This window comes from Mirounga leonina, unplaced genomic scaffold (assembly GCF_011800145.1).
Source record: "Mirounga leonina isolate KUSES-001 unplaced genomic scaffold, KU_Mleo_1.0 Mir_176, whole genome shotgun sequence".
In the NCBI taxonomy this organism is placed as follows: domain Eukaryota; kingdom Metazoa; phylum Chordata; class Mammalia; order Carnivora; family Phocidae; genus Mirounga; species Mirounga leonina.
Genome location: NW_023270454.1, coordinates 34,550,152 through 34,575,891, shown reverse-complemented (window position 1 = coordinate 34,575,891; position 25,740 = coordinate 34,550,152). Strand labels below are relative to the sequence as shown.

Genomic DNA, 25,740 nt, shown 5'->3' with positions numbered 1-25,740 from the left:
TGGTCAACCGAATCCTTACACTTATGGTCAACCGATTTTTGACAAAATTCAGCGGGAAAGAATACCCATTTCAACAAAGAGCAGTAATAGCCACATACAAAAAGATGAATTTAGACTCTATCTTATCATTCTGTCACATACAAAAACCAACTCAAAATGGGGGCACCTGGCTGACTTAGAAGAGGGTGGGACTCTTGATCTCAGGGTTGTGAGTTTGAGCCCCATGTTGGGTGTAGAGATTATTTGAATAAATAAAACTTTTTTTAAAAAATCAACTCAGAATGGATCACAGGCCTAAATGCAAGAGCTAAAACTATGAAACATCTTGAACACAGGATGTAAATGTTCTAAAATTAGATTGTGGTAATGCCTGCACAGCTCTGTAAACTTGATAAAAATCACTAAATTGTATACTAAAACAAGTGATTTTTATGGTATGTAAATTATACCTCAACAAGGTTTTTAAAAACAAGTCATTTCTAAAAAATCACCATGGCTATTAAATAAATTCAGAAGAACTATATAGTATATTGCAGAGCCAATGAGGCTGGTAATAGCTATATAGAAATAAAAAATTATAAGGTTGGAATATGATGACTTAACTATCTAAACAAACATTAAAATAACAGTAAATAATTATAATAGCACTCAATGTACCACACATTATTTTAAGTGCTTTACAAGTATTTATTCATTTAATCCTGGCTACAGTGTAGTTTCCCCCTTGTACATAGGAAAAACTATAGTACAAAGAGTTTAAAAAAACTTGCTCAAAATCCCAATAGGGTGTTGAGGTAATGAATGACTTTCTTCCTCTTAAACAAGTATCTTTGAAAAGAATAGTGGACATCATCGGTCGCTTATCCAACTATCCATTTACCCTTTCAATTTTTTTTAAAGATTTTATTTGAGAGAGAGAGAGAGCAAGCAGGCAAGGGGCAGAGGGAGAGGAAGAAAGAATCCCAAGCAGGCTCTACACCCAGCATGGAGCCGGACTCGGGGCTGGATCCCAGGACCCCAAGATCATGACCTGAGCCAAAGTCAGACACTTAACCAACTGAGCCACTCAGGCGCCCTACCCTTTCAGTCTCTTACCCAGATTTTTCTGTGTATCTACCTCTCCCCAGACATGCCATGTACTTCAGAGAAAATCAACCCCATCCTTAGGTATAGTAGTTGGCCCTGGTTTGCTTAAGCCAATCAACCATTTCAATGACCACAGTCACTAGTTCACTAATCAGGTCATGACTCTTACTTGGAATGTTAGGACAGTGAGGCTCTCCCAAGAGATGTGAACAAAAATATACATGGTCCCAACCACTACTAGCAGCCATCCCACAATCATGAGAGGAACAGCAACAGACTGAAGAAAGCAGAACAGAAATGGAAAGAAACTGATCTTTAATACTACTGTTACTCTAAGTCTTGCCCTACCTTTGGACTTGGAGATAAATGAGCCTATAAACCCTTTTTATTGTGTTTAAAACCAGTTCAAGTTTCCTATTACTTACAACATGATGTACAAATTCATATGGGTTGGGGGAGCACATTAAGAAGCATTTTGTGTTATTATCTTTCTAATAAACATTCATATTAAAGGCTTGAAAAATAACTACCTGAAATTTTATATGTCTCACACAGTAGTTTGTAGTATTTTAATTGGACATTTTAAAATGTTATTTTTTAAAATATCGATTTCCAATTCTTCCTGAAAAATCAAAAGCTATGACACCTTTGGGCCCATGTTACTGTAGTCCAACAACCAACCAGAATGGAATAGAAACTGCCTCTCTAAGTCTACAAGTACACCCTCTGCACACAGTCAATACAAATGAACGGAGCCTCTATGTGATGTGCTCAGGTCCTATAGGTATCACAAGTTTGCACCGTTAGTATCTTTAGCAGGACCTGTATCAAATGACATGTAATGAGTCATAAAAAGTTATGTTCTACCTTTTAAGCTTTAACATTTTAATTAAAATCATATACTTATTAAACAAATTTCATTAAAACATGTATTTGTCACTAGCCCATGGGAAACACTATTCTTGAACTGAATACCTTTAAAGACCTGATGGAAGCCTTAAACTCAGTAACAAGTTCCTGAAAACATGCCAATACATTAATTACTCTGGGTCCAAATGTCTGACAAATGATTTTAGCATACAGATTTTAAAAAAATGAAATGGTTTTAAGTTGCAACAAGAAAAATGTAAACGTTGACTAAAACTTTGAAACACTTGGATACACAGGTGTGTACTATTAATCAAAACTTACCTATAAAACAGATTTGCAAAAGAAATTACAAGAACAGTGGTAAATTTCAAAGGAATTTTGGTCAAGTTACAGTAAGGTTAAGCTACATTAGCAAATTTAGGAGGCAGCACTTTGTAAAGATCTCTGGAAGTATGTATGGCTTTACCACTAATTTGGACAACTCCAGGGGAGGGGAAGTTGTTAATTTTAACAGCACAAATATTATTACTTAAAGCAGCTAACACGTAATCAGTAAAAAACAATCAGTAGGACATAATCTACTTTAACAAAATGAGTCAAAAATAGGGAAAAGTTATAATAACTAAAATAGTTTAAACTTACTAATTAAAAATCCAGTGAAAGTAGGATAAAGGAGAACACAATAAGGATTCAGTGATACTGGTAATATACTGGTTAAGAAGATTCACAGGGCTAATATCATTATAATACTTCATTACTTACACATATTACATATTCTTCTGTCTGTATTCTATATTTTCACAATTTTATAAATTTTAATCCAATATACTGACTATAAAAAATGTTAATGATAATCTTTCTGCATCCACATGCCAAGTAAAAAAACCAACTGAATGACCAGAAAAATGGTCTGCTTTTAAGCAGTTTTTTTACTTCTTAAAGCAGTTTTGTGAAAGTTATTTGAATGTTAGAGGAAGAAATGAGGGGCGCTTGGATGGCGCAGTCAGTTAAGCCTCTGAGTCTTGATTTTGGCTCAGGTCATCTTCTCAGGATCATGAGATCAATCCCCAAGTCGGGGTCTGGGCTTAGGGTGTAGTCTGCTGAAGATTCTCTCCTTTTTGAGTTCTACAGTGAAGCCCCCTCTGTGTGGGGAGATAGTAACACCTTGTAACTCAATACAGCTGGGTACTATTTACATAAACCAGAGCTGAGCCAGGCAGGAATTTGCTGATTAATTTATTTTTAATGCAGTTAAGTATACCATGCACCAAAATAAACTTTACTGTGTGTACCTTAAAAAAAAAAAAGATTCTCTCTCTCTCCCTCTCCCCATTCTCTCAGCACACGTTCACTCTCTTAAAAAAAAAGAGAGAAAGAAAGAAATGAATTTTACTGATGGAGATTTCATCATTAATATTAGGTGTTCTTATATTGAGGAAAGTTATGCCTGAGCTATAAATACCTGCTCAGAGAAGCAAACAATTCTACAACAACTCAAGAGACAGATGTACTCCTGGAAAGACTGCCATTCTAAGAATCACCAAATTGTAAGCAATCTATTCAACCTTTCAGGGTCTCAGTCTCCTCATCTATAAAATGAGATATATAGTAAAGTTATTGAAAGAAGAATTTTAAAACATATGTAAAGCACTTGGCCCATTGCCTGGCACATAGTAAACATCATAACTTCTGTAAAATCATTATTATTAATGTCATTTCCTTCTTTGAGCAGATTAAGGCTGATAACTATCAGGAAATATTTAGGTGCCGTGGTACTAACAATGTTGAGACGGACTAGCTTACCAGATTCCCAAAATTTCCGTTCTCAAGATTTTCTAAAGACTGGCCAAGACCCTACATATCCATGAAGGAACATATAAAGTATTGTAAGGGAGAATGGAAAAGGGAGGAACTAATCTAATCCTGTGCTCTACATGAGAAGAGAATGAGGTGAAGAAGAGGTGTAACTGAACAGTTTCCCTCTCCTTTTACCAGACACCTATTACTCTGAAAACATGTAGCTGTGCAGAATTTAACCAATAATCTTCTATCTCTACCAGGCCTACAATTCTAGGCATCATATAAGCAAACCATTACTACAGAATTTGGATTTTCCTTAATAAAATGCAGGTAACTCATGTTTGGTTGTCCACCTTCACACAGCGCATTCTAAAGAACAAAGGAGTCCGAATTCTCCTTTGCCAGTGGAATATTATATTTCACACACAAACAACTAATTATGGGCTATATCACCACCGCAGATTTCTGTTTGTCCTCAAGGTACATGAGGTTTAGAAACAGAAAAAGAAATTTTAAAAAAAAGTTTTCAAGTCTATTTTGAGGTAGAGGAATGAATCAATTTACCTCCTTGAGACTTAGAAACTTTTAAAGACCACAAACACACTAGATCCCCAAAGTTTTGATAATTGTTGAAACTGGATAACAGATACCAGAGAACTATCCTGTTTTTGTATATATTTGAACATTTCCATATATATAGTTTTTTAAAAATGTGTACATGTGTGTCTGTTATTTATATATAAGCAAACAAAATGGTAGAAAATACCCTATTGTTCAAAGTTCTTATAACTCTAATAGTAAGTGAATTTCATTTAGCTCCTTTCTCATTCTAGAAGTTGTACTGCAGGTGACCAGACTATTGGTAAAGGTCTAGTGAAGGAAATAATTAACTGCCCTGGAATAAAACAAGCCTAACCTTGAAAACACACAGGCAAAAGGGAAGAGTACTAAACAGTTATTACAGCTATTATACATTCATATTTGTTCCCATCTGTTATCTTCTAACACAGGTAAGTAGGCAGAAGAGGTGGAAGTATTTTTAAGGCCAAATTTACCTTTCATTCTTCAAATTGATGGGCAATAGAAGTTGCAGTAAAGAAATCTAAAACGTTCACATTAGAAATAACCATTTCTAAGAATGGAGTAGAGAAAAAGTATTGCTTATCCACCTTTCAAAAATAACATTCACAGTTCACAGTGTAACCAGCAACTTCCAATAACCAAGTATGCTTTACTGCTAGACATGCATTCACCAAAGAAATAGATTCGGTTATACTGCATCTGCCAGAATTCTCTTTTCAAATTGCCATTCAATTTTCACAAGATGTAACCCTAAATTCATTCCAAAATTTAATTTTTTGTTAGTTATGTCTAAAAATAAAACTGATCAAAATATACTTTGTGGCAAATTAATCTTTCATCATGAACAAATCTTTGTTCATCTGTGAACAAAAGTTTCATGTTCAAAACTTACAGCAAAACGTAACTTAGGCAGACTCAAAAGAGTAAGTAGTATGTAGGGCATTTATTTCTCAAGTCCAAAAAAAGTCACGAAAATATCTTTAAAATGTTAAAGAGAAATGCAGACTTAGTTATATATCCCAAGAAAAAAAAAGTTTATATAATAAAACTCCTCCACTGGAACCCCCACAAAATAATTCCAAGCAACAATTATTTCCTTAGCACAAACGTGATCTGTTCACTTTCACAAAACCTGGAGCACCTAAATTTACATAATTCCCCTTAAGCTGAAAAATACAAAAAAATTCTTTCATTTAGGTCAGTAGAATTTTGTGCTTCCATCCATGGAAAAAGCCATCAGCAATCTGAGTCAAACACATGGCTCCAACTTTAACGTCTAGTTCCCCAACCCACTGAGAAGAATATATGCTTATAAAATAGGTATCTACTTACCAGGTTAAAGACAGTTTCTACAATATCCCTATTGGATACTTCTCCAACTTCAACCAACCCCGTTAACACGGCAAATTTCATTCTGATGCCCCTGATGGGGAGCCCTGGTTTCAGGGACAATGCACCCTCTTCAGCAGAGGTTTCTTCTTTCCCTCCACCTCCCCCGTCATCACCTGTTGGTGGCGGGGAAGGGACATTATTGTCTTCACTAGCCATTGCTAGCTAGTTCATGAGAAAGGACAACTCGGAGTCACTATGGGACAGCAACTGCTGCACTAGGAATAAGCACACACACGCAACACAACAGGAAAAGGGTCACTCTTCCAAGTTGCGGAGAAACCCCAAAAGCAGTTGATGGGGAAAGTCCTTGGCGTCGCCCTCCTCCTCTTGGAGAATATTTGTCCAATCTCGCTCCCCGAGGCTGACAACAACGCCAAACCCTATTGGAAGATTAGATAAATGTTAAATACGCTAGGTTTTGTTTTAGGGTTTTGTGGGGGGAGAAGGAAATAGTTACCGTCCGTCAAATAAGTTGCTAAAGGGACCTTACTACCAGCCACCCGCTAACCTCCCTGGCTCAAAGAGGTAGGTTCTGAGTGAAGGCGGGTTCAAGAGGCCCCTGAACAGGTTCACTCCTCCCCCACACTCTCGCAGGTTCCAGGCGCAGGGCTACCTCTCCTCACAGGTGCACGGAAAGAGGACCTGTCGCTGGGAAATGAAGGGTCCGAGGAAAGGAGGGACCGCCCAAGCTACCACAGAAGTAGAAAGTTCCTCCTCACCCCGATACTCCGGACTCGTCCTCACCCCCGGCCAGGGAGCCGCGAGACGGAGGCGGCGGCGGAGATCCAGGGCAGGAAAAGGCGGGGGAAGGGGGCGGTGATTACTCTCAACGCTCGGCCCAGGGGGAGGAGTGGAGCACCCAGGCACCTGAGGTTCGACGGCGAGAGGAGGGGAGGTGTGTGTTGTGGCAGGGAGGGCGGGGAGGCCCGGCGGCGACGGCGAGGAGAGGGAGGAGACAGAGGTCAGTGCACCTGGTCGCAGCCTCCAAGTTTCCCTAGTCTGCTCCCCGGGAGTCCGCGGCTGCACAGAACTCCATGGCTTCCTGGCCCGCCCGACCCCTGCGCTCAGCCTTTGCAAAAACCGCCGCTGCTAGCGCTATGGACACCGCGGCTGACGCTGCCGGCGGTGGTGAGGTTGCTACTGCCACAGCTCGCCCCGCCACGGCTCGCGCGAATGCCCCTGCGCGCACTGAAGCTGCTCCTCGCCGCCATGACAGCGCCGAGGGCCGCCGGGCGCGGCGTGCGCGTGCGCGAGCGCGAGCGCGCGGGACGGTGGGGCGGGCGCCCGCGAAGGCGGAGGCGAGCGTGTGGCGGGGTGGGGAAGCGCGGGAGGCCTAGGGGGCCGCGAAAGGGCGAAGGCGCCAGGCGCGGGCTTGCAGGCAGGACTGCGTGTGAAGGTGGGCACGCTAGCGGCGCTTTGCCCAAATAACACCAGGTGTGTCCCGGACCGGCCAGAAGAGACGTTTCGTACCAGGCGCCGACTCTCCCCGCACACACGCGTACACCCCCCACCCACGACCTGGGAAGGTGCTTTGACAAGTGCTGAGGTGATTCTGAAGCTTCTTCTGTTGTTAAGTTACCGTAGGGTCTCCTAGCGCGCGGAGAACCCGCCCCACGTTTCCAAGGTGTCTTCCTGGACTTGAAGAAGGACACCTGAGGGACTGCTATGAGCCAGAGAAGTGGCAGCGCTGGAGCCAGCGAGGCTGCTTTCCTTGTCTAAAGGGAGCAGAGAGTCCCCACCCCTGACTGCGTTCAGCTGCTGCCCGCCCGCGGCGCTCCGTGAAGACTTAGAGATTTCCGCTGGGATGCCCCAGCAGCTGCCACCGCTTGGAAGAAGATGGGAGGGGCCACGTGTCCACGAGGAATGGGAAAGATTCCTTGCTTTGCAGCTGCCGCCCCACCAAACCTCTCCCACATGCTAAGGAAGGGAGGATTCCTGAGACAGCTGCTCCAAACGGCGTGGAGGCGGGGTTAATTTTGCCTGTAGATCTCAGGGGTTTTTTTACTCTCGTAATTTTCCAGTGTGAAAGTTAGGTTCGCCTCATTCTCAGATTAGTTTAAAAGATAAGTTACATTAGGATTGAAACCAGCACAGGTCATCGTAATGTGTCCTCCCCCTCCACCCTCACTATTAACAATAAAGTATTCTTCCTGATGCATTAGTGAAAAACAAGTATCGTTAAAGAAAGTGGTTTTTCACCCTTATGTACTCTTTGAAGTCATAAGGCCTTAAAAAATGATGTTTAATATACTACTAGTTCCCTAAAATGAAAGTGAAGAAAGAGTGAAGTCAGGTAAAAGTTAGGAAGTACCAGGAAGGAGCCAGAAGAAAAAAATATATTGGTTTGAGAGATGTAATAATTGCCTAGAGAGGGGCGCCTGGGTGGCTCAGTTGTTAAGCGTCTGCCTTCGGCTCAGGTCATGATCTCAGGGTCCTGGGATCGAGCCCCGCATCGGGCTCCCTGCCCCGCGGGAAGCCTGCTTCTCCCTCTCCCTCTGCCTCTCCCCACTGCTCCTACTCTCTCTCTCTCTCTCTCTATCTCTCTGTCTCAAATAAATAAATTTAAAAAATAATAATAATTGCCTAGAGAAAGGGTTGGGATGGGCTTGAAAAGGAAACGGAGGCGCCTGGGTGGCTCAGTTGGTTAAGCGACTGCCTTCGGCTCAGGTCATGATCCCAGGGTCCTGGGATCGAGTCCCACATCGGGCTCCCGGCTCAGCGGGAAGCCTGCTTCTCCCTCTCCCACCCCCCCTGCTTGTGTTCCTGCTCTCGCTGTCTCTGTCTCTGTCAAATAAATAAATAAAATCTTAAAAAAAAAAAAAAAGGAAACGGAATTCCAACTATCACATGGAAATTTGGAGGGAGGGAGGTAACATGAGATAGGACAAGAAGCATCAGGGTATCTTCAGAAAAGTGGTACACCTTTTAAAAACACTAAAATGAATTTGACTTCACCAAATCGCCTATGTTTGCAAATGTTTGTTAAAGACTTGTTTTGCAATAAGCGGATACTCCAAAGATGGAGCAGACATTTTTCTCATGATCTGAATTGGTGATTCATGTATTGCCAGGGTAAGAGGCAAGCCACATGAATGGCTTGCCTTTCCTTAAATCCCTGAAAAACTAAACACCTCAGATTTAAATTTCAGATTGTGGGACATTTGGGTGGCTCAGTCGGTTAAGCGTCTGCCTTCCCCTCAGTCCTGATCCCAGGGTCCTGATATCGAGCCCCCCCATCAGTCTCCTTGCTAGGTGGGGAGCCTGCCCCTCCCCTTGCCTGCCCTCCCCCTGCTTGTGTTCTCTAACAGATAAATAAAATCTTTAAAAATTAATAAAATAAATAACACATATATATTTCAGATTGGTAAATGAATAAGTCTGGGGCGCCTGGATGGCTCAGTCATTAAGCGTCTGCCTTCGGCTCAGGTCATGATCTCAGGGTCCTGGGATCGAGTCCCGTATCGGGCTCCCTGCTCTGTGGGAAACCTGCTTCTCCCTCTGCCTGCCACTCCCCCTGCTTGTGTTCCCTCTCTCGCTGTGTGTCTCTCTCTCTCTAATAGATTTTTTAAAAAATCCTTAAAAAAAAAGTAAGTCTGGAATAAGAGGGAGTCAGGTGTCCCTGAAGTAGAAAGACAACTTTCATTTGACCTTTAACACATCTGTAGGGAAGGAGACAAGGAGGCACATTTGAGGTAGAGAGGCATTAATGAAAGGCTTCTATTAAAGCATCTTGTCTCCCCAGATTTGGGCAAATAGTCTTACCTTGAGTATTTTTTTTTTTAAGATTTTATTTATTTATTTGCCAGAGAGAGAGGGAGAGTACAAGCAGGGGGAGTGGCAGGCAGAGGGAGAAGCAGGCTCCTCGCTAAGCAAGGAGCCTGATGTGAGACTCAATCCCAGGACCCTGAGATAATGACCCCAGCGGAAGGCAGACTCTTAACCATCTGAGCCACCCAGGCGCCCCTCAAGTATGTTAATATATCTGGCATACAATTGCTAGTAAAGTATTTGCTAAATAAATAAACATCTGCCATCAAGAAGGAGATGACAATGAACATGTCCTAAACACAGTGTGGTCACAGTTATTCAATCTAAATGACTGGGGCTAAGGTTTGTGTCTGTCATGGATTTGCCAGCTCACTGTTAACACTATTCTACTGGTGAAACAAAAGGGGATATAAGAAAATTACCCAAATATTTCCCAAAAAAATTGTCAACTCTTTTTTACAGTTTTTCAGAATTATCCAACCTCCTGCTTAACTTTGCTCCTGGTTACAGTAAAATACATAGCAAAGAATGGGGGTTCAGAAGGAAGCATATGAAAGGTAGAAGAGGAAACTTCATTTCTAGCCACAGTTAGAATACAATAGCTGTTTACGTCAAAAGAATAAAATCAGAGTGCTTCAGGGTGAACTATCTGTCCATCAACTACTAAGCTCCTTCATGGCACAATCCTGAACATTGTAGGTACTCAAAACATATTATTTGGATTGAGTTAAAACTCTAAAAATGCTTGCTTTAAGTTTTCTCACCTGAAAGCCCTTGCTTAAATCTATACAACTACTACCAGTTAAAGGGGGTAGGATCTTTGTATAAATGGCTATCTTAATATGGAAAGCCATTTACCATTTGTTAGAATTTGTTTATCTTTTTGGTACTATAATGGATGTTTTCTAGTCAAAAGATTTCATATAAACTATCAGCAGGTGAATTTACAGAACTGCAATACTTGTATCCCTACATTATATGCTCAAATGCTACACAAAAAGGAAGAAAGGGGGGAAAAAAGATTCTTCCTGTAAAGCCAGGCTCAAGTTTTTTTTATCACCATCCACTTTGTATTTCTTGGACATCACCATCTTGACAGAATTAAGGACTAAAATTTTTCATAATTTTACTTGCCTTCAGCATATGTTAAAAACCATAGCAGGAAAAAAAAGAAGAAAAAAACAGTAGATTCAGAACAGGAAGCCTGTGCATAACTCAGAGGAACTCAGGCAAAGAGAATGTAATTTCATGGTGAAATCAAGATTATTGATCTATAAACCCTTACCTATATAGAAAGAAAATTTTGATAGAAAAGATGGGATGGAATTTTCTTTCTGCCAGAAAGAATACCTAACCCACCCAAATGTAACTTATTGGCATTTTGCTAGCATATAGTTGAAATGATAATTTAGGGGAAAGCTACCACCCACATGATTTGCTATGAGCCTGGATGTGTATCTCTGGATTTGAAGTTTTCTTCAAATTGTTATTTCTCATCACTTATGGTATCATAGACTGGAAATACATGGTCCTGGCTTGCAGCACCTTCCTTGTGAGAAAGTGAAACATTCATTAAATCTTACTAATGTTAAATAAAATTTTTATGCTAGTAGTTTTATTAATGATATTTTTATTGGGCATTAGATTATGGGAACAATTTAATTTAAAGGGAAAAAACATCACCTTCTTTAATGGTTGGAAACTCAAAAGTTCAAGATTAAAAGTTTATATGATTGATTGTTTAATATCTAGAAGTTCAAAATGATCCACATTAACTTACTACATTTTGGGAATTTTTTTTTAAAGATTTTATTTATGTATTCATGAGATAGAGAGAGAGAGAGATAAGCAGAGGCAGAGGGAGAAGCAGGCTCCCCGCAGAGCAGGGAGCCTGATGCGGGGCTCAATCCCAGGACCCTATGATCATGACCTGAGCCGAAGGCAGACGCTTAACGACTGAGCCACCCAGGTGCCCCACATTTTGGGAATTTTTAAATTCTTTTTTCCCTTGTGTATGTCACAAAAGAGGTAGAGGCTTTGTAAAGGGCAACTCTACTTTCAGCAAGTATGCTAGCCAAGACATACTTTTTAAGACATAAAATATTAATGTAGTAGTTAGTGTAGTTGGCATGGACATAGACTAGGTTGGTTGATTTGTCTTTTCTATTTTTCCATCTCTATCTTTTTCTTAAGTAGTGTGTAAATAGGTGTCTCATTTACAGTGGTCCCTTATGATAGTAAGTTAATAGTTGTCATGATACTACAAAGAAATGTACCAGGGCGCCTGGGTGGCTCAGTCGGTTAAGCGGCTGCCTTCGGCTCGGGTCATGATCCCAGGGTCCTGGGATCGAGCCCCGCATCGGGCTCCCTGCTCAGCGGGGAGCCTGCTTCTCCCTCTCCCTCTGCCTGCCTCTCTGCGTACTTGTTCTCTCTCTCTATCTCTCTGTCAAATAAATAAATAAAATCTTTAAAAAAAAAAAAAAGAAATGTACCACCACCCCATCCCATCTTTGCAATCTATGTAAGTGTATATCCCTAGAATAACTATTGGTATTGTTAGCTAAATTCTGAATTTTTGTCCAGGTGAGGTCTCTGAGAGGTCAATGTGTCTCCTGAAAGTGGTAGGTTACCATTTCAGTCATCAAGAGGGAAGTGGGGGGTTCACATAGGAAATGAGACACCAGGAGAATGACTTTAAGCAGAAAGGAGAAGAAATTACTTTTTTCTAGCCCCCATTCTCTGGGTTTGAACTTTTAATTTCTTGCTAGTACTCCCAACTGAGAGGAGAAAGATGACTGCTGTCATATGGAGGCAGGCTTGGAGCATTCCTTCTTGGAATCCAAGCCACGTGGAGAAGCTATATAAAGAACAATCAAGGGGCACCTGGGTGGCTCAGATGGTTAAGCGTCTGCCTTCGGCTCAGGTCATAATCCCAGGGTCCTGGGATCAAGCCCTGCGTTGGGCTCCCTGCTTCGCAGGAAGCCTGCTTCTCCCTCTCCCACGCCCCCTGCTTGTGTTCCCTCTCTCACTGTGTCTCTCTCTGTCAAATAAATAAATAAAATCTAAAAAAAAAAGAAGAAGAAGAACAATCAAGGCCCTTCAGTCAACAGTCCCAGCCGAGTTTTAGCCAACCCCTAGGACCAATAGCCTACCATGAGAGTGAGCCATCTTAGCTATTCCAGCCAGGGTGAATCCTCAGATGACTGCAACACCGCCAACACCACATGGTATACAATAGCACAGTTGGATCCTGTTAACCCACACAGAAATTATGGGAGATATAAGTACCTGCCGAATTAAGCCACTGAGTTTCAGGGGTGTTTGTTACATAGCAATAGAACAACAACATCAGGTAAAAATACATTACGTAGTTTTGGGTTACTCTCCTGACCATATTACTTTTTTTCTGTCCAGAGTATAAACTTTTAAAAATATTCCAGCCTTGTCACATCTGTGTTGTAATTTGGAGTCCCCATAATTGGGCCCATATCTTAAAGAGGATGGTAGCAGAGATCCTCAAGGGAAAGGGGAATTATGTGGGATCACATTTGGGGTTATAAAGTCCACAAGAAATTTTCCAGGGAGGTTTTCTCTTTATTGCTAACTGAGCAGAGCTAGATTTAATTTTATTAAAGAAAGCATCCATTTCCTTACAGACACTCCAAATTATTTTCTTTGCTGAGAAATGTGTGGCCACATGGGTAAGCAAGCATCTATTAAAGATGCAGGGGGAAAGGGTTCAAGTCCACTAATAATTAAAAAAATGGGGGCACCTGGGTGGCTCAGTCGGTTAAATGTCTGCCTTCCCAGGGTCCTGGGATCGAGCCCTGCATCGGGCTCCTTACTCAGCGGGGAGCCTGCTTCTCCCTCTCCCTCTGTTCCTCCCCCTGCTTGTGCTCTCTCTCTCTGTCAAATAAATAAAAATCATTTTTAAAAATTTAAAAAAATAAAAATTGAGATAATTTTTACCACTCTCATTACAAATATTTATACTACCCAGTGTTGGCAAAGAAGAAATGTGCACTCTCATTTACTGCAAATGTATGATGTCACTGAAAGGCAGTTTAGCAATATATTGCTTTTCCACTGAGGAATATATCCTAACCTGAACATAATCTGGTAGATCAGAGGCAGAGTTGAAATCATGTTTATTTTAGTAGTATTTATAATTTCAAAAACTTAGAATCTACATATCTGACACAAAAAGAACAGTTAGATAAATTATGGTTCTTCCATGCGATGGAATTCTCTGCAGCCATTAAAAATGGCATTGGAGATAGTTAATAACCACAGAAGATTTTCATGATACATTAAGTCAAGGGACTCTACCTTTTTAAGTCATATACCACTGATGATGTGGTACTGATTAAGACCAAAAGATATTGGGGCACCTGGGTGGCTTAGTCGTTGGGCGTCTGCCTTTGGCTCAGGTCATGATCCTGGGATCCTGGGATCAAGCCCCGCATTGGGCTCCCTGCTCAGCAGGAAGCCTGCTTCTCCCTCTCCCACTCCCCCTGCTGTGTTCCCTCTCTCGCTGTGTCTCTCTCAGTCAAATAAATGGATAAAATCTTAAAAAAAAAAAAGACCAAAAGATATTTAAAGCAAGAAGAAATTTAGTCACAGAAATTAAGATCATTCCAAAAAATCCATGTACTGAGTGCTCCTACATATTAAGCACCGCATTAGACATTTAGATAAAAGAAAATCCAATCTCTGCCTTGGGGAGTCACAGTCTAGTCATTGGGACAGACATTACAATGCAGTATATTAAACCTATAAAACCTAAAAGAGAGACTTTCAAGAAAAAGGTGATACCAGTATTGAGTATTAAAGAATAGGAATAAGCCAGATGAAAAAGTCAGGGAAGGTTATTCCATGATATGAAAAGTGTCCAGAATGGTTGGACATTTTGGACTGAGAAGACAATTGAGCCCAATTCCACCCTTAAATAATTAGATTTTTCTTCTGGATAGAGCTATAGAGCAATAATAAGCTTGCTCTGTAAATAAATATTGAAAAATGCATTCTACCACCCACACTTTGATCACACCCTCTTTATAGGTACTCTTTATGTATGAGGAATCTAAGTGTGGGTAACTCTTATCCCATGACATTAGATGGTATTGTGATTGTCTAAAATGTCATTATAGTGTTTATTGTCCCTGCACAAGGGGGAAATGGAATTGACTCGTGCTTACACAATAGGCAGCAGAAGGGGAAATGAATAGATTATGATACATTCTTGGTTTTGTTATGAATGAAAATTAGGTTAGCATAACCAAGACTCCCATGCCTAAATTATAATTGTTACAGGAAAATGGTAAGCCTAGGAAAAGCAAGTAGATTGTTAATAAGAAGTTGACTAGAGATGAAGCTAGAGAGGTGGAGTGGACCAAAGTTAAACCAGGCTAAGGACTGGGTTCTACCATGAAGGGAACTTTAAAAAATAAAAAATAAATTAAAAATGAGTGGACAAACTAAACAGACACTTTTCCAAAGAAGACATCAAAATGGCCAATACAGGGGCCCCTGGCTTGTTCAGTCCATAAAGCATGTGGCGTCTGATCTCAGGGTTGTGAGTTCAAGCCCCACATTAGGTGTAGAGATTACTTTAAAAAATCTTTTTTTTTTAAAGATTTTATTTATTTATTTGACAGAGAGAGACACAGTGAGAGAGGGAACACAAGCAGGGGGAGCAGGACAGGAAGAAGCAGGATTCCCATTGAGCAGGGAGCCCAGTGGGGGCTCGATCCCAGGACGCTGGGATCATGACCTGAGCTGAAGGCAGATGCTTACCGACTGAGCCCCCCAGGTGACCCACTTTAAAAAATCTTTTAAAAAAATGGCCAGTAAGGGCGCCTGGGTGGCTCAGTTGGTTAAGCGACTGCCTTCGGCTCAGGTCATGATCCTGGAGTCCTGGGATCGAGTCCCACATCGGGCTCCCTGCTCAGCGGGGGGTCTGCTTCTCCCTCTGACCCTCTTCCCTCTCGTGCTCTCTGTCTTTCATTCTCTCTCTCAAATAAATAAATAAAATCTTTAAGAAAAAAATGGCCAATAAGTACCTGAAAAGATGCTCAACATCACTAATCATCAGAGAAATGCAAATCAAAACCACCTCACACCTGTTAGCATGGCTATCATCAAGAAGCCAAAGATATCAAGTGTTAGTGAGGATTTGGAGAAAAGGGAGCCCTTGTACACTGTCAATGTGAATGCAAACTAGTGCAGCCACTTTGGAAAACCGTATGGAGGTTCCTTAAAACATTAAAAATAGAACTACCATATAATCCTGCAATTCCACTTATAGATATATATCCAAAGGAAATGAAAACAGGATATCAAAGAGATATCTGCACTTTCATTTTTACTGCAGCATTATTCATAATGGCCAAGATATGAAGCAGCCTAAGTTCCTATCAGTGGATGAATGGATAAAGAAGATGTGATATACATATATAATGGAATATTACTCAGCCATCAGAATCCTGCCATTTGCAACAACAGGGATAGACCTGGCGGGGATTATGCTAAGTGAGATAAGTCAGACAAAGAAAAATAGTTTATGATATCACCTATATGTGGAATCTAAAAGAATACACTCATAAAAACAGAGAATGAGATAGTGGTTACCAGGGGCTAGAGGTGGGGGAGATGTTGTTTAAGGGTACAAACTTGCATCTAGTAGATAAATAAATCATAGAGATCTAATGCACCACATAGTGGTTATAGTCAATAATACTGTATTACAAACTTCAAAATTATAAGAGATTAGATCTTAATTGTTCTCAGCACAGAAAAAGAAATGGTAATTATATGATGTGATAGCTAACACTAGCTAACATCCTAGCTAACACTAGGATGATAATCGTATTGCAATATATAAATGTATCAACAAGTTGGACATCTAAAATTGACATGTTAGGGGCGCCTGGGTGGCTCAGTCGTTGGGCATCTGCCTTTGGCTCAGGTCATGATCCCAGGGTCCTGGGATCGAGTCCTGCATCAGGCTCCCTGCTCCACAGGGGGCCTGATTCTCCCTCTCCCGCTCCCCCTGCTGTGTTCCCTCTCTCGCTGTGTCTCTCTCTGTCAAATAAATAAATAAAAATCTTAAAAAAATAAAATAAAATAAAAATAAAATAAAATTTACATGATGTTATATGTGAATTATATCTCAATTTTAAAAAAGAAAAGCTTCCTGGAGAAAGTTACAGCTACAGATTATGGGGCTTGTGGTAGGCAGTAGAATGGCCTCTTAAAGGTTTCGGAGTCCTAACCCCTGGGACCTGTGAATATATTACCTCACATGAAAAAAGGACTTTGCAGATGATTAAGTTAAGGATCTTGAGGGTCTATAATCTTTGATTATATAGGTGGGCCCATTGTAATCACAAGGGTTCTTATAAGGAAAGGGGGAGACAGAAAGGTTAGAGTCAGTGAGAGGTTTGAAGACGCTACACTGATGTCTTTGATGTTAGAGGAGGAAGGGGCCACAGGCCAAGGAATTCAGGCAGCCTCTAGAGGCTGGAAAAGGTAAGAAAACAGATTCCCCCCTGCAGTCTCCAGAAGGAATGCAGCACTGACAATACCTTGATTTTATCCCAGTGAAACCCATTTTGGACTTCCAACATCTGAATTATAAGATAATAAATCTGTGTTGTTTTAAACCACGTAAAAAAAGGGGTGGAAGGGGTGCCTGGCTGGCTCAGTTGGAAAAGCATGCAACTCTTGATCTCAGGGTCATGAGTTCAAACCCCACGTTGGGTATAGAGATTACTTTAAAAATAATAAAAATCTTTAATAAAATAAAATAAAATAAAGGTCGGGGGCGCCTGGGTGGCTCAGTTGGTTAAGCGACTGACTCTTGGTTTCAGCTCAGGTCATGATGTCAGGGGCATGAGTTTGAGCCCTGCATCAGGCTCCGCACTCAGTGCAGAGTTTGCTGGGGTTTGTCCCCCTCCCTCTACCTCTCCCACTATGTAAGCATGTGCTCTCTCTCTCAAAAATATAAATCTTTTAAAAAGGGGAGTGGGGATGGGGAAATATAGACTTCTAGGAGTTGTAATTGCCTAATGTTGTGGTTCTTAACCTTGGCCATGTTTTATTTATTTTTTAAAAGGTTTATTTATTTAGGGGCACCTGGGTGGCTTAGTCGGTTAAACATCTGCCTTCAGCTCAGGTCATGATCTCAGGGTCCTGGAATCAAGCTTGGAGCCGGGCTCCCCACTCAGCAGGGGAGTCTGTTTCTCCCTCTCCCTCTGCCCTTGCTCATGTGTGCTCTCTCTTGCTCACTCTCTCTCTCTCAAATAAATAAAACCTTAAAAAAGAATAAAATAAAAGATTTTATTTATTTATTTGAGGGGAGGAGGGGCAGAAGGAGAAGAAGAGGGAGAGAATATCCAGCAGACGCCCCACTGGATCCCATGACCCTGACATCATGACCTGAGTGAAACCAAGGGTTGGCCACTCAACCAACTGAGCCACCCAGGTGCCCAACCTTGGCCATGTTTTAGAATCACCTCAAACCTTTTATAAATCCCAATGCCCAGGCCAATTAAATTATAATCTTGTTTAGGACCCAGACATCAGCATTTTTTGCAGCTTCCTGGGCAATTCCAATATGGGGCCAAAGTTTATAACCACTGAACCAATTTATTTTTTACTTCATAATACTCCTTTGATGAAATATATAACAATAAGTTTGATGTTAATTAAAATAACTTGTATAAATATTTTAGTATCACTCATTTAGGTTATTTCTATTTTAAAAGCAATGGTCTTATAAGTCAGAAAGGAGAAGAATTGGAGTTCTGTGTAAAGAAAAGAAAGTAACGTTTGCTAGATTTCATGTTAAAAGTAACACAGAAATAGTGCCAACTTCAAAATAGTTTCTTTTTTAAAAAAGGATTTTATTTTTAAGCAATCTCTACACCCAATGTGGGGCTCGAATTCACAACTCCGAGATCAAGAGTCACATGATCCACCAACTGAACCAGCTAGGCATCCCCAAAATAATCTATTTCTAAAGCAAAATGTGGTTAGTAAATTAAAAATTACCATTTAGGAAAATGTACCCTAAATTTCTAGGATCTAAATGAGATTATTGGAAGTTCTATAATCAGCAACTGTGGAAGAAATGGCTGAGGAAGCAATTGCATTATGGGGTATTTACCCCAAAGATACAAATGTAGTGATCTGAAGGGGCACCTGTACCCCCAATCTTTATGGCAGCAATGTCCATAATGGCCAAACTATGTAAAGAGCCCAGATATCCATTGGCGGATGAATGGATGGGGAAAATGTGGTATATATACATAATGAAATACTACTCAGCCATCAAAAGGAATGAAATCTTGCCATTTGCAGTGGCGTGGTTGGAACTAGAGGGTGTTATGCTAAGCAAAATAAGTCAATCAGAGAAAGGCAATTATCATATGATCTTACTAGTTTGTGGAATTTAAGGAAAAAAACATAGGGGAAGAGAGGAAAAAATAAAACAAGACGAAATCAGAGAGGAAGGCAAACCATAAGAGACTCTCAATCATAGGAAACAAACAGGGTTGCTGGAGGAGAGGGAGTGGGGGGATGGGATGGCTGGGTGCTGGACATTAAGGAGGGGACATGATGAATGAGCACTAGGTATTATATAAGACTGATGAAAAAAATTAATTGCTCTTGTATCTGAAAAAACATGAGTACTCTTAATCCCCTTTATCTATTTCACCCATCCCCCCACCCACTTCCCCTCTGGCAACCACCAGTTTGTCCTCTGTATTTAAGAGTCTGGGTTTTTGTTAGTCTCTTCTTATCTTTGTTTGTTCATTTGTTTTGTTTCTTTTTTTTTTTTTTAAGATTTTTATTCATTTATTTGACAGAGAGAGAGAAAGAGAGCACAAGCAGGCAGAGAGGCAGGCAGAGGGAGAGGGAGAAGCAGGCTCTCCGCTGAGCAGGGAGCCCAACGTGGGGCTCGATCCCAGGATCCTAGGATCTTGACCCGAGCTGAAGGCAGACGGCCAACAACTGAGCCACCCAGGTGCCCCTGTTTTGTTTCTTAAATTCCACATGTAAGTGAACTCATATGGTATTTGTCTTACTCTAACTTATTTCACTTGGCATTATACCCTCTGGGTTCATCCATGCTGTTGTAAATGGCAGGATTTCATTCTCTTTTATGTCTGAGTAATATTCTATTGTGTGTATCATATCTTCTTTATCCATTCATCTGTTGATGGACACTTGAGTTACTTCCATATCTTGGTTATTGTGAATAATGCTGCAATAAACATAGGGGTTCGAATATCTCTTCAAAAAAAAAAAGAAATAGCTGGAGAAAATTATGTTGTATAATAAAATTAAAAGTCTTTATTCCTCTGCTAAACCCAACTTCTGTTAATGGAAGTTTGTTAGACAGTTTAACTTTGTGTTTAAGCTTTAGAAGAACAAAATGTGTTTTGCTTATGTCAATTTTAACCAGTTGAGAAAAATCTAATATAGAAAGTAGCACATAGCAGTGCTGATCTAGTTCTAGTTCCATGAGTCATAGCTGTAGAAACTTAGAAGGCAAAAAAAAAAAAAAAAAAGCAGCAGCTATTCAGTGAATTGAAGGCCTGGAAAAATGAGGCAAGACTAACTTAAGTGGAAACGAGTTTGGTAAGCCACCCCAGACTACCATACATATTTATTTCAGCACTTCTGTTTTGTTCTTTACAGATGGATGAGAATTAAGAATAGAATATAATTTTCCTTTTTTTCAATTCTCCCAGAACCATTGTTAACCAAGGTGGTGGTGTACAAACTGAACAGAACAAATGAGCAATTTTTCTTTTTAGGTTCCCAAATATTTGACTGCTAGGAAACCAAAGTGAATGCATTTTTTGTACTATTAAATTAATTCTGAATTATGATAATTCAGACAAGCTAGGTAAATCTTAACTTTTCAGGAAAAAATAAAAATGAAAGAGCAGAGCCACATCTTCTGAATTTTCAATTTCAAATTCAGAGATTAGTATAACTGGCTATGTGTGAAGAGTGGCCAAGCAAAAATAAAAGCAAAGAGATAATTTAGGATAACAAATAGCCTAAGCAAAATGGAGCCTGATAAGGGAAAGAAAAGGACTCAAGGTATATTTTGAAAATCGAACCAACAGGATTTGCTGATATACTGTATGTGAGGGGGTAAAGATGAGGAAAAGGGAGCAATGAAAAATGCTGTTTAGATTTTTGACTTGAGCGACTGATGGATATGCTATTAACTGAGGTGGAAATAAGTGGTGTTGACCTAGGGAAAGAGTTGGCAGTGACATCAAGGATTTACTTCACTCACTTATTTATGGCTGGGCTCCCAAAGGAGAGTGTAACTATATAAATAAATATATATATGAATGTTTTGTTTGTTTGTTTGTTTGTTTTTTCCCTCTGAAATGGGTGGTGAAGAGGAGACCTAAGGCCAGGCCTAGGACTCTTTGAAATGAGGGGAGGAGAGGAGAGGAGAGGGAACTAGCAAAGGAGATTGCAAAAGGGAAGCCAATGAGGTAGATGGAAAATAGGAGCAGGCAGTCACTGAAGCCAAGGGAGGAAAGCAATTCAAGGAGGAGGAAAATGATTAGGATATGATTGTGCTTAGTCATGACCCTGGTTAATATGGTATCAGCTAATGGAAACTTGTGAGACATATCTGCGCTTGTGGCCGCACCTAGGAAAGAACACACTCATGTCACCACGACATTCAGTATGTTCAGTTCTCCCCACCCTTCTTTCCCCACAAAATTTCCGTTATCTGTCATAAAATTGATGATGGTATTCCTGTTACTAATTTCTCTCTTCTATGTGAAATAACATTGAAGGGTCTTACAGATTTAAAAAGTAGTGTACGTTAATTGTAGAAAGCTCGGAAAATGTAGAAAAGTTCAAAAATGAAAAAAAAAAAAACCATAATTGCAACACCCAGAGATACCATCTCTCACATTTGGTGTAGGCAAGTATTCCAACTAAATAAATGTGTAATTACAAAATTGAGCTCATGTTAAATACGGTGCTTGTAATCTGTTTTTTTTTAACTTAGAAATATATTATTAATATTTTTCATGTCACCAAATAGTCTTTTAAGCATCACTTTAATAATTGTATTATTACATTATTGACCAGACCATAATTTAACCAATCTTCTATTGGTTAAATTCATGTTTCCACTGTTTTGCTACTTTAAACATCATAAAACTGCTATTGGTTAATAGTATAGACTTTGACACCTAACACATCTGGCTTAACTTCTATTTCCATGGCTTACTGGCTGTGTGTTCTTGAGAAATCACTGAACAAATCTGATAAGTTTCAGTTTCCTCGTCTATAAAATCATTATAATAATAGTACCCATTTTAAGGATTACAGGTAAAGTACTTAGCATATTACCCCCAAAGCAACTAATGCTTAATAAATGTAAATTATTACAATAATTGTAGCATATGTTAAGTTACTATCTTTTAAGTTTTTTGAAAAAAAATTATAAAAGCTTTCCTGACCAATTTAGCTATTTACCGATTCTGCTTACCAGCTAGTCTGGTTAGCATTAGGATATCCATATAATCTTTGATTCAGTCACAAATTCCATTAATTTCTTGGACCAAAAGAGGTAACTCTTTTTTTTTTATTTTAAAATATTAATACAGTTCAAATCAGTGGGCCAGGTTCATATCAGCTCCTTCACTGCCAACCCTGGGGGCAGGGACTGCTTCAGTTTTCCTGTCTTCTCTTTGTCTGCGATGACCAAGCTATAAAGGTAGCTGCTGCATCGAACTTTAATCTTTATTATCTTTTTCTTGATCATGACGGATTTGGCATCCTTTCCCCCTGGCTGTGCAGAAGTTGTGATTGGTTCAATTTTGTGAGGCATGGCTACGAGGGACGCAGGGGAGTGTGCGACCTGCACAACAAGCAGCAAAAAGGGAGGAGAAAAAAGCCGGAAGAGGTAACTCTGGACAATGGGCTCTTCTTTGCTCATTCAGACCATTAGGAAGCCATGAAGCAAAACGACTGATTTTTTTCGGAATCAGAATCTCGGAATCAATTTTCCAGATCACATAAAATACCAAAATGTATCTAGGACTGAACACAACAAACTGGTACAAACTCCTGCTCTGCCTGCTCAGCTCCCACTGTTGCCTACTTCTTCTCTGCCACTTTTTTTTTTTTTATTATTTATTTATCTGAGACAGAGAGAGGACACAAGCAGGGGAACGGGCAGAGGGAGAAGCAGGCTCCTTGCTGAGCAGGAAACCTTTTGCGGGACTCAATTCCAGGACCCTGGGATCATGACCCGGGCTGAAGGCAGACACTTAACCGACTGAGCTACCCAGGCGCCCCCATCTATTTGGTTTAAAAAAAAAAGGAAAAAAAAAAAGCCTGTGTGTACACATGTACAATAAGCTTATATATATTCATAAAAGATCTATGGAAAGATTATAAGAAAGTCAGTACTACTTGATCCTCTAGGAGAGAACCAGGTAGCTGGGGAACAGATATGAAAAGTGACTTACTCTTGTATATACCCCCATTATACCTCCTGAATGTTTGTGCTCTGTGTATGTTACTTCCTGTCTGAAAAACAGTCCGCCACTTTTTTTAAAAAGATTTTATTTATCTATATACTTATTTATTTACGTATTTATTTATTTGAGAGAGAGAGCACGAGCTGGGAGGGGGGCAGAGGGAGAGGGACAAGCAGACTCCACGCTGAGTGCGAGCCTGAGGCAGGGCTCAATTCCACAACCCCCAAGAGATTGTGACATGAGCTGAAATCAAGAGTTGGATGCCCAACCCGACTGAGCCCCCAGGTACCCTTTCACTTTTTGTAGGTAGTGAAAGGAGAGAAGGCTAAGCAAAGCTCATGTGGTATCTGGGAACAAGTATAGAGGTATTGAATTCCATCCTGCCTAATACAACACCTCCACCATCCCAGACTCTCAACTAGCACTGCCCACCCCCCCCCCACTGCTCATAGACTACAAACTGCACCAGGGTTTCCAACCTGACCAGATCCTTTTGCTTATGTGTCAACAAGGAATTATTTTTACTTCCTTTGTAGTGAATGGAGTCGTCACTCATGTCTTGGTCACTTTTTTATTACAGAAAATTCTTCAGGGTTCCTAACATGTGAGCTATTTGAATCAAAAGTGTTGGCCAGATGATTTTTTTGGATAAAAGCTGGAGCAGCCAGACAAAATTTCCGCTCTACTCCCACCTCCCAAACCATCTCTATTTTGTGGCTTGTGGGTTGCCTACTGTGATCTTTTTCTGCTAGGTTCCTGGTGTGTCATGGAAACGAGAGGAAGTACAGGTACTATGTTTACACAGCCTTCATTTCTATTTACAAAATCTCTTCTGAGGCAGGGCTCAAAGGTTTTTTTTGGTGGTGGTGGGGGGGGGTTTTGTTGGTTGGTTTGTTTGTTTTTTTCACTGCAGCACCTGTTGCTCCAGCTCTGACCATCAGCCAATGAGCACTAAGGTCAGAAGCCAGTTTCTGATGGGGGAAGTAGGGAGGGTACCCATCAAACTGGTTTTACTACCTGAAGATGACTGATTATCCCAGTTTTAGAAAGAAATGGAACATACAAAATAACATCAGTCTTTGGATTTCCCAGTGCTGAAATTGAATTGAGGGCGGCAAACAACTACTAATACACTTCGGTTTTTAACTGCCTTGTAGACCCAGCTTTAGAGGGCTGCATTGTTCTCACCAACACTACAGACTGAATTGGACCCATTTGGATTGAAAGAGTTATGTCCCCAAGCACCTAACTGATTGCTGGGTTATTCTGACAATGAAGAAAATTAGTGTCCTGCGTTAAATCTGGAGGCCTGTGAATCCATTCAGTTTAAGTGCTGGCATTTAACTTCTCGACTTTGTAAGACCCAAAATGAGTATAATTAAATAAACATTCTGCATGTAGTTCCCTAAAAAATTCATTTCAAATAATGAGGAAAAGAGCTTAATTCTATTTCAGGCCAGTCTCCTACATTCTTATTTAACTCCTCTGAGTCTCACCTTCTTCATCTGAAAAACAGGTCTAATAATACCCTCCAAATAAGATTGTTCTAAGGATCAAGTGAGAAAAGGATTACCACTAGATAGAGTAATCCCCGTAAAAAGGAAGTTTTAATATTTGTAATATAATGAACCAATAATGCAGGAGGGAAAAACAATTTTTCTTTAAGAATCACACAAACTTGATAACTTAATTTTTTTCTTAACCAATGGAGCTTTGGCAATAAATGTCCTCATACTTAGAAAGATATGAATAATTCTTTTATTTTTAAAAATATTTTGTTTATTTATTTTAGAGAGAGACAGAGAGAGAGAGAAGGGGGGGGGGGGGGGGGGGGGGGGGGGGGGGAGTAGGGGGGGGGGGGAGAGGGAGAGAATCTCTAGCAGACTTCCTGCTGAGTGCAGAGCTGGACACAGGGTTTGATCTCATGACCGTGAGATCACAACCTGCGCTGAAAACCAAGAGTTGGGAGCTTAGCCCACTGAGTCACCCAGGTGCCCCTAATTCTTTTTTTTTTTTTAAGATTTTATTTTTAAGTAATTTCAACACCCAACGTGGGGCTCGAACCCACAACCCTGAGATCGACAGTCACACACTCTGCCAACTGAGCCAGCCAGGTGCCCCAGATATGAATAATTCTCATCTTCAAGATCATTTTTAATTGCCCCTCCTTTTTATAGCCACAGAATGCTGCTTCTGCTTATCAACCCTTATCTTTTTCTGCTTTGAGTTTTAATTCCTTGCTTATCAATCTCTTTCCCCCACAAGATTGGACATTCCAGGGGTCTTTCCACTCTTACAACATCTGGCATGGTGTCTTGCATATAGCATGTTTTCCATAAAAGTTTGTGTTGAAATGAAAGAAGTTGAATGTAGAATCTGTTATAGGACCTCACTGTTTCCCATTGACAGGTGTGTCCTGATTGGAACCCATTTTTGTTATCTGTCAATGGAAAAGAGACCAGAGGAAGAGATACAGATATTATCAGAATGAGTTACAGAGGAAGAGGTTTCAGTAAAGAAAGAAGATTAAATTGTTGAATGCCACAGATAGGTAGGGAAGGAGGAAGATGATCAAAGTCCATTGTTTTTTCTAGTGGTTAGTGGTGACCTTGAATAGAACTGTCTCAGTTAAGAGATAGGAAAATCCAGATTACTGTAGGCTTGAGAGTGAGTGAGTGGTGACAAATGGCTGTAAGAGAGT

The 25,740-nt window shown here is 40.4% G+C and overlaps 1 protein-coding gene and 1 non-coding gene across 5 annotated transcripts in view; both read right to left on the bottom strand.

Annotated features, from left to right (window-relative positions):
- The window catches only part of LRBA (LPS responsive beige-like anchor protein), an 834,672-nt gene that overhangs the window by 760,124 nt on the left and 48,808 nt on the right, over positions 1-25,740 (bottom strand). For 2 of the 4 annotated variants that reach the window (XM_035022917.1, XM_035022920.1), the window contains exons 1-2: positions 6,450-6,683; positions 5,671-6,110 (exon numbers count right to left, since the gene is read on the bottom strand). In XM_035022917.1, coding sequence (XP_034878808.1) covers positions 5,671-5,886 — 216 coding nt within the window. In that variant the 5' untranslated portion in view covers positions 5,887-6,110; positions 6,450-6,683. The other 2 variants (XM_035022919.1, XM_035022918.1) reach the window with 2 other exon arrangements.
- On the bottom strand, positions 25,083-25,155 carry TRNAD-GUC. Its single transcript has one exon. It is a non-coding gene; the product is annotated as a tRNA-Asp (tRNA).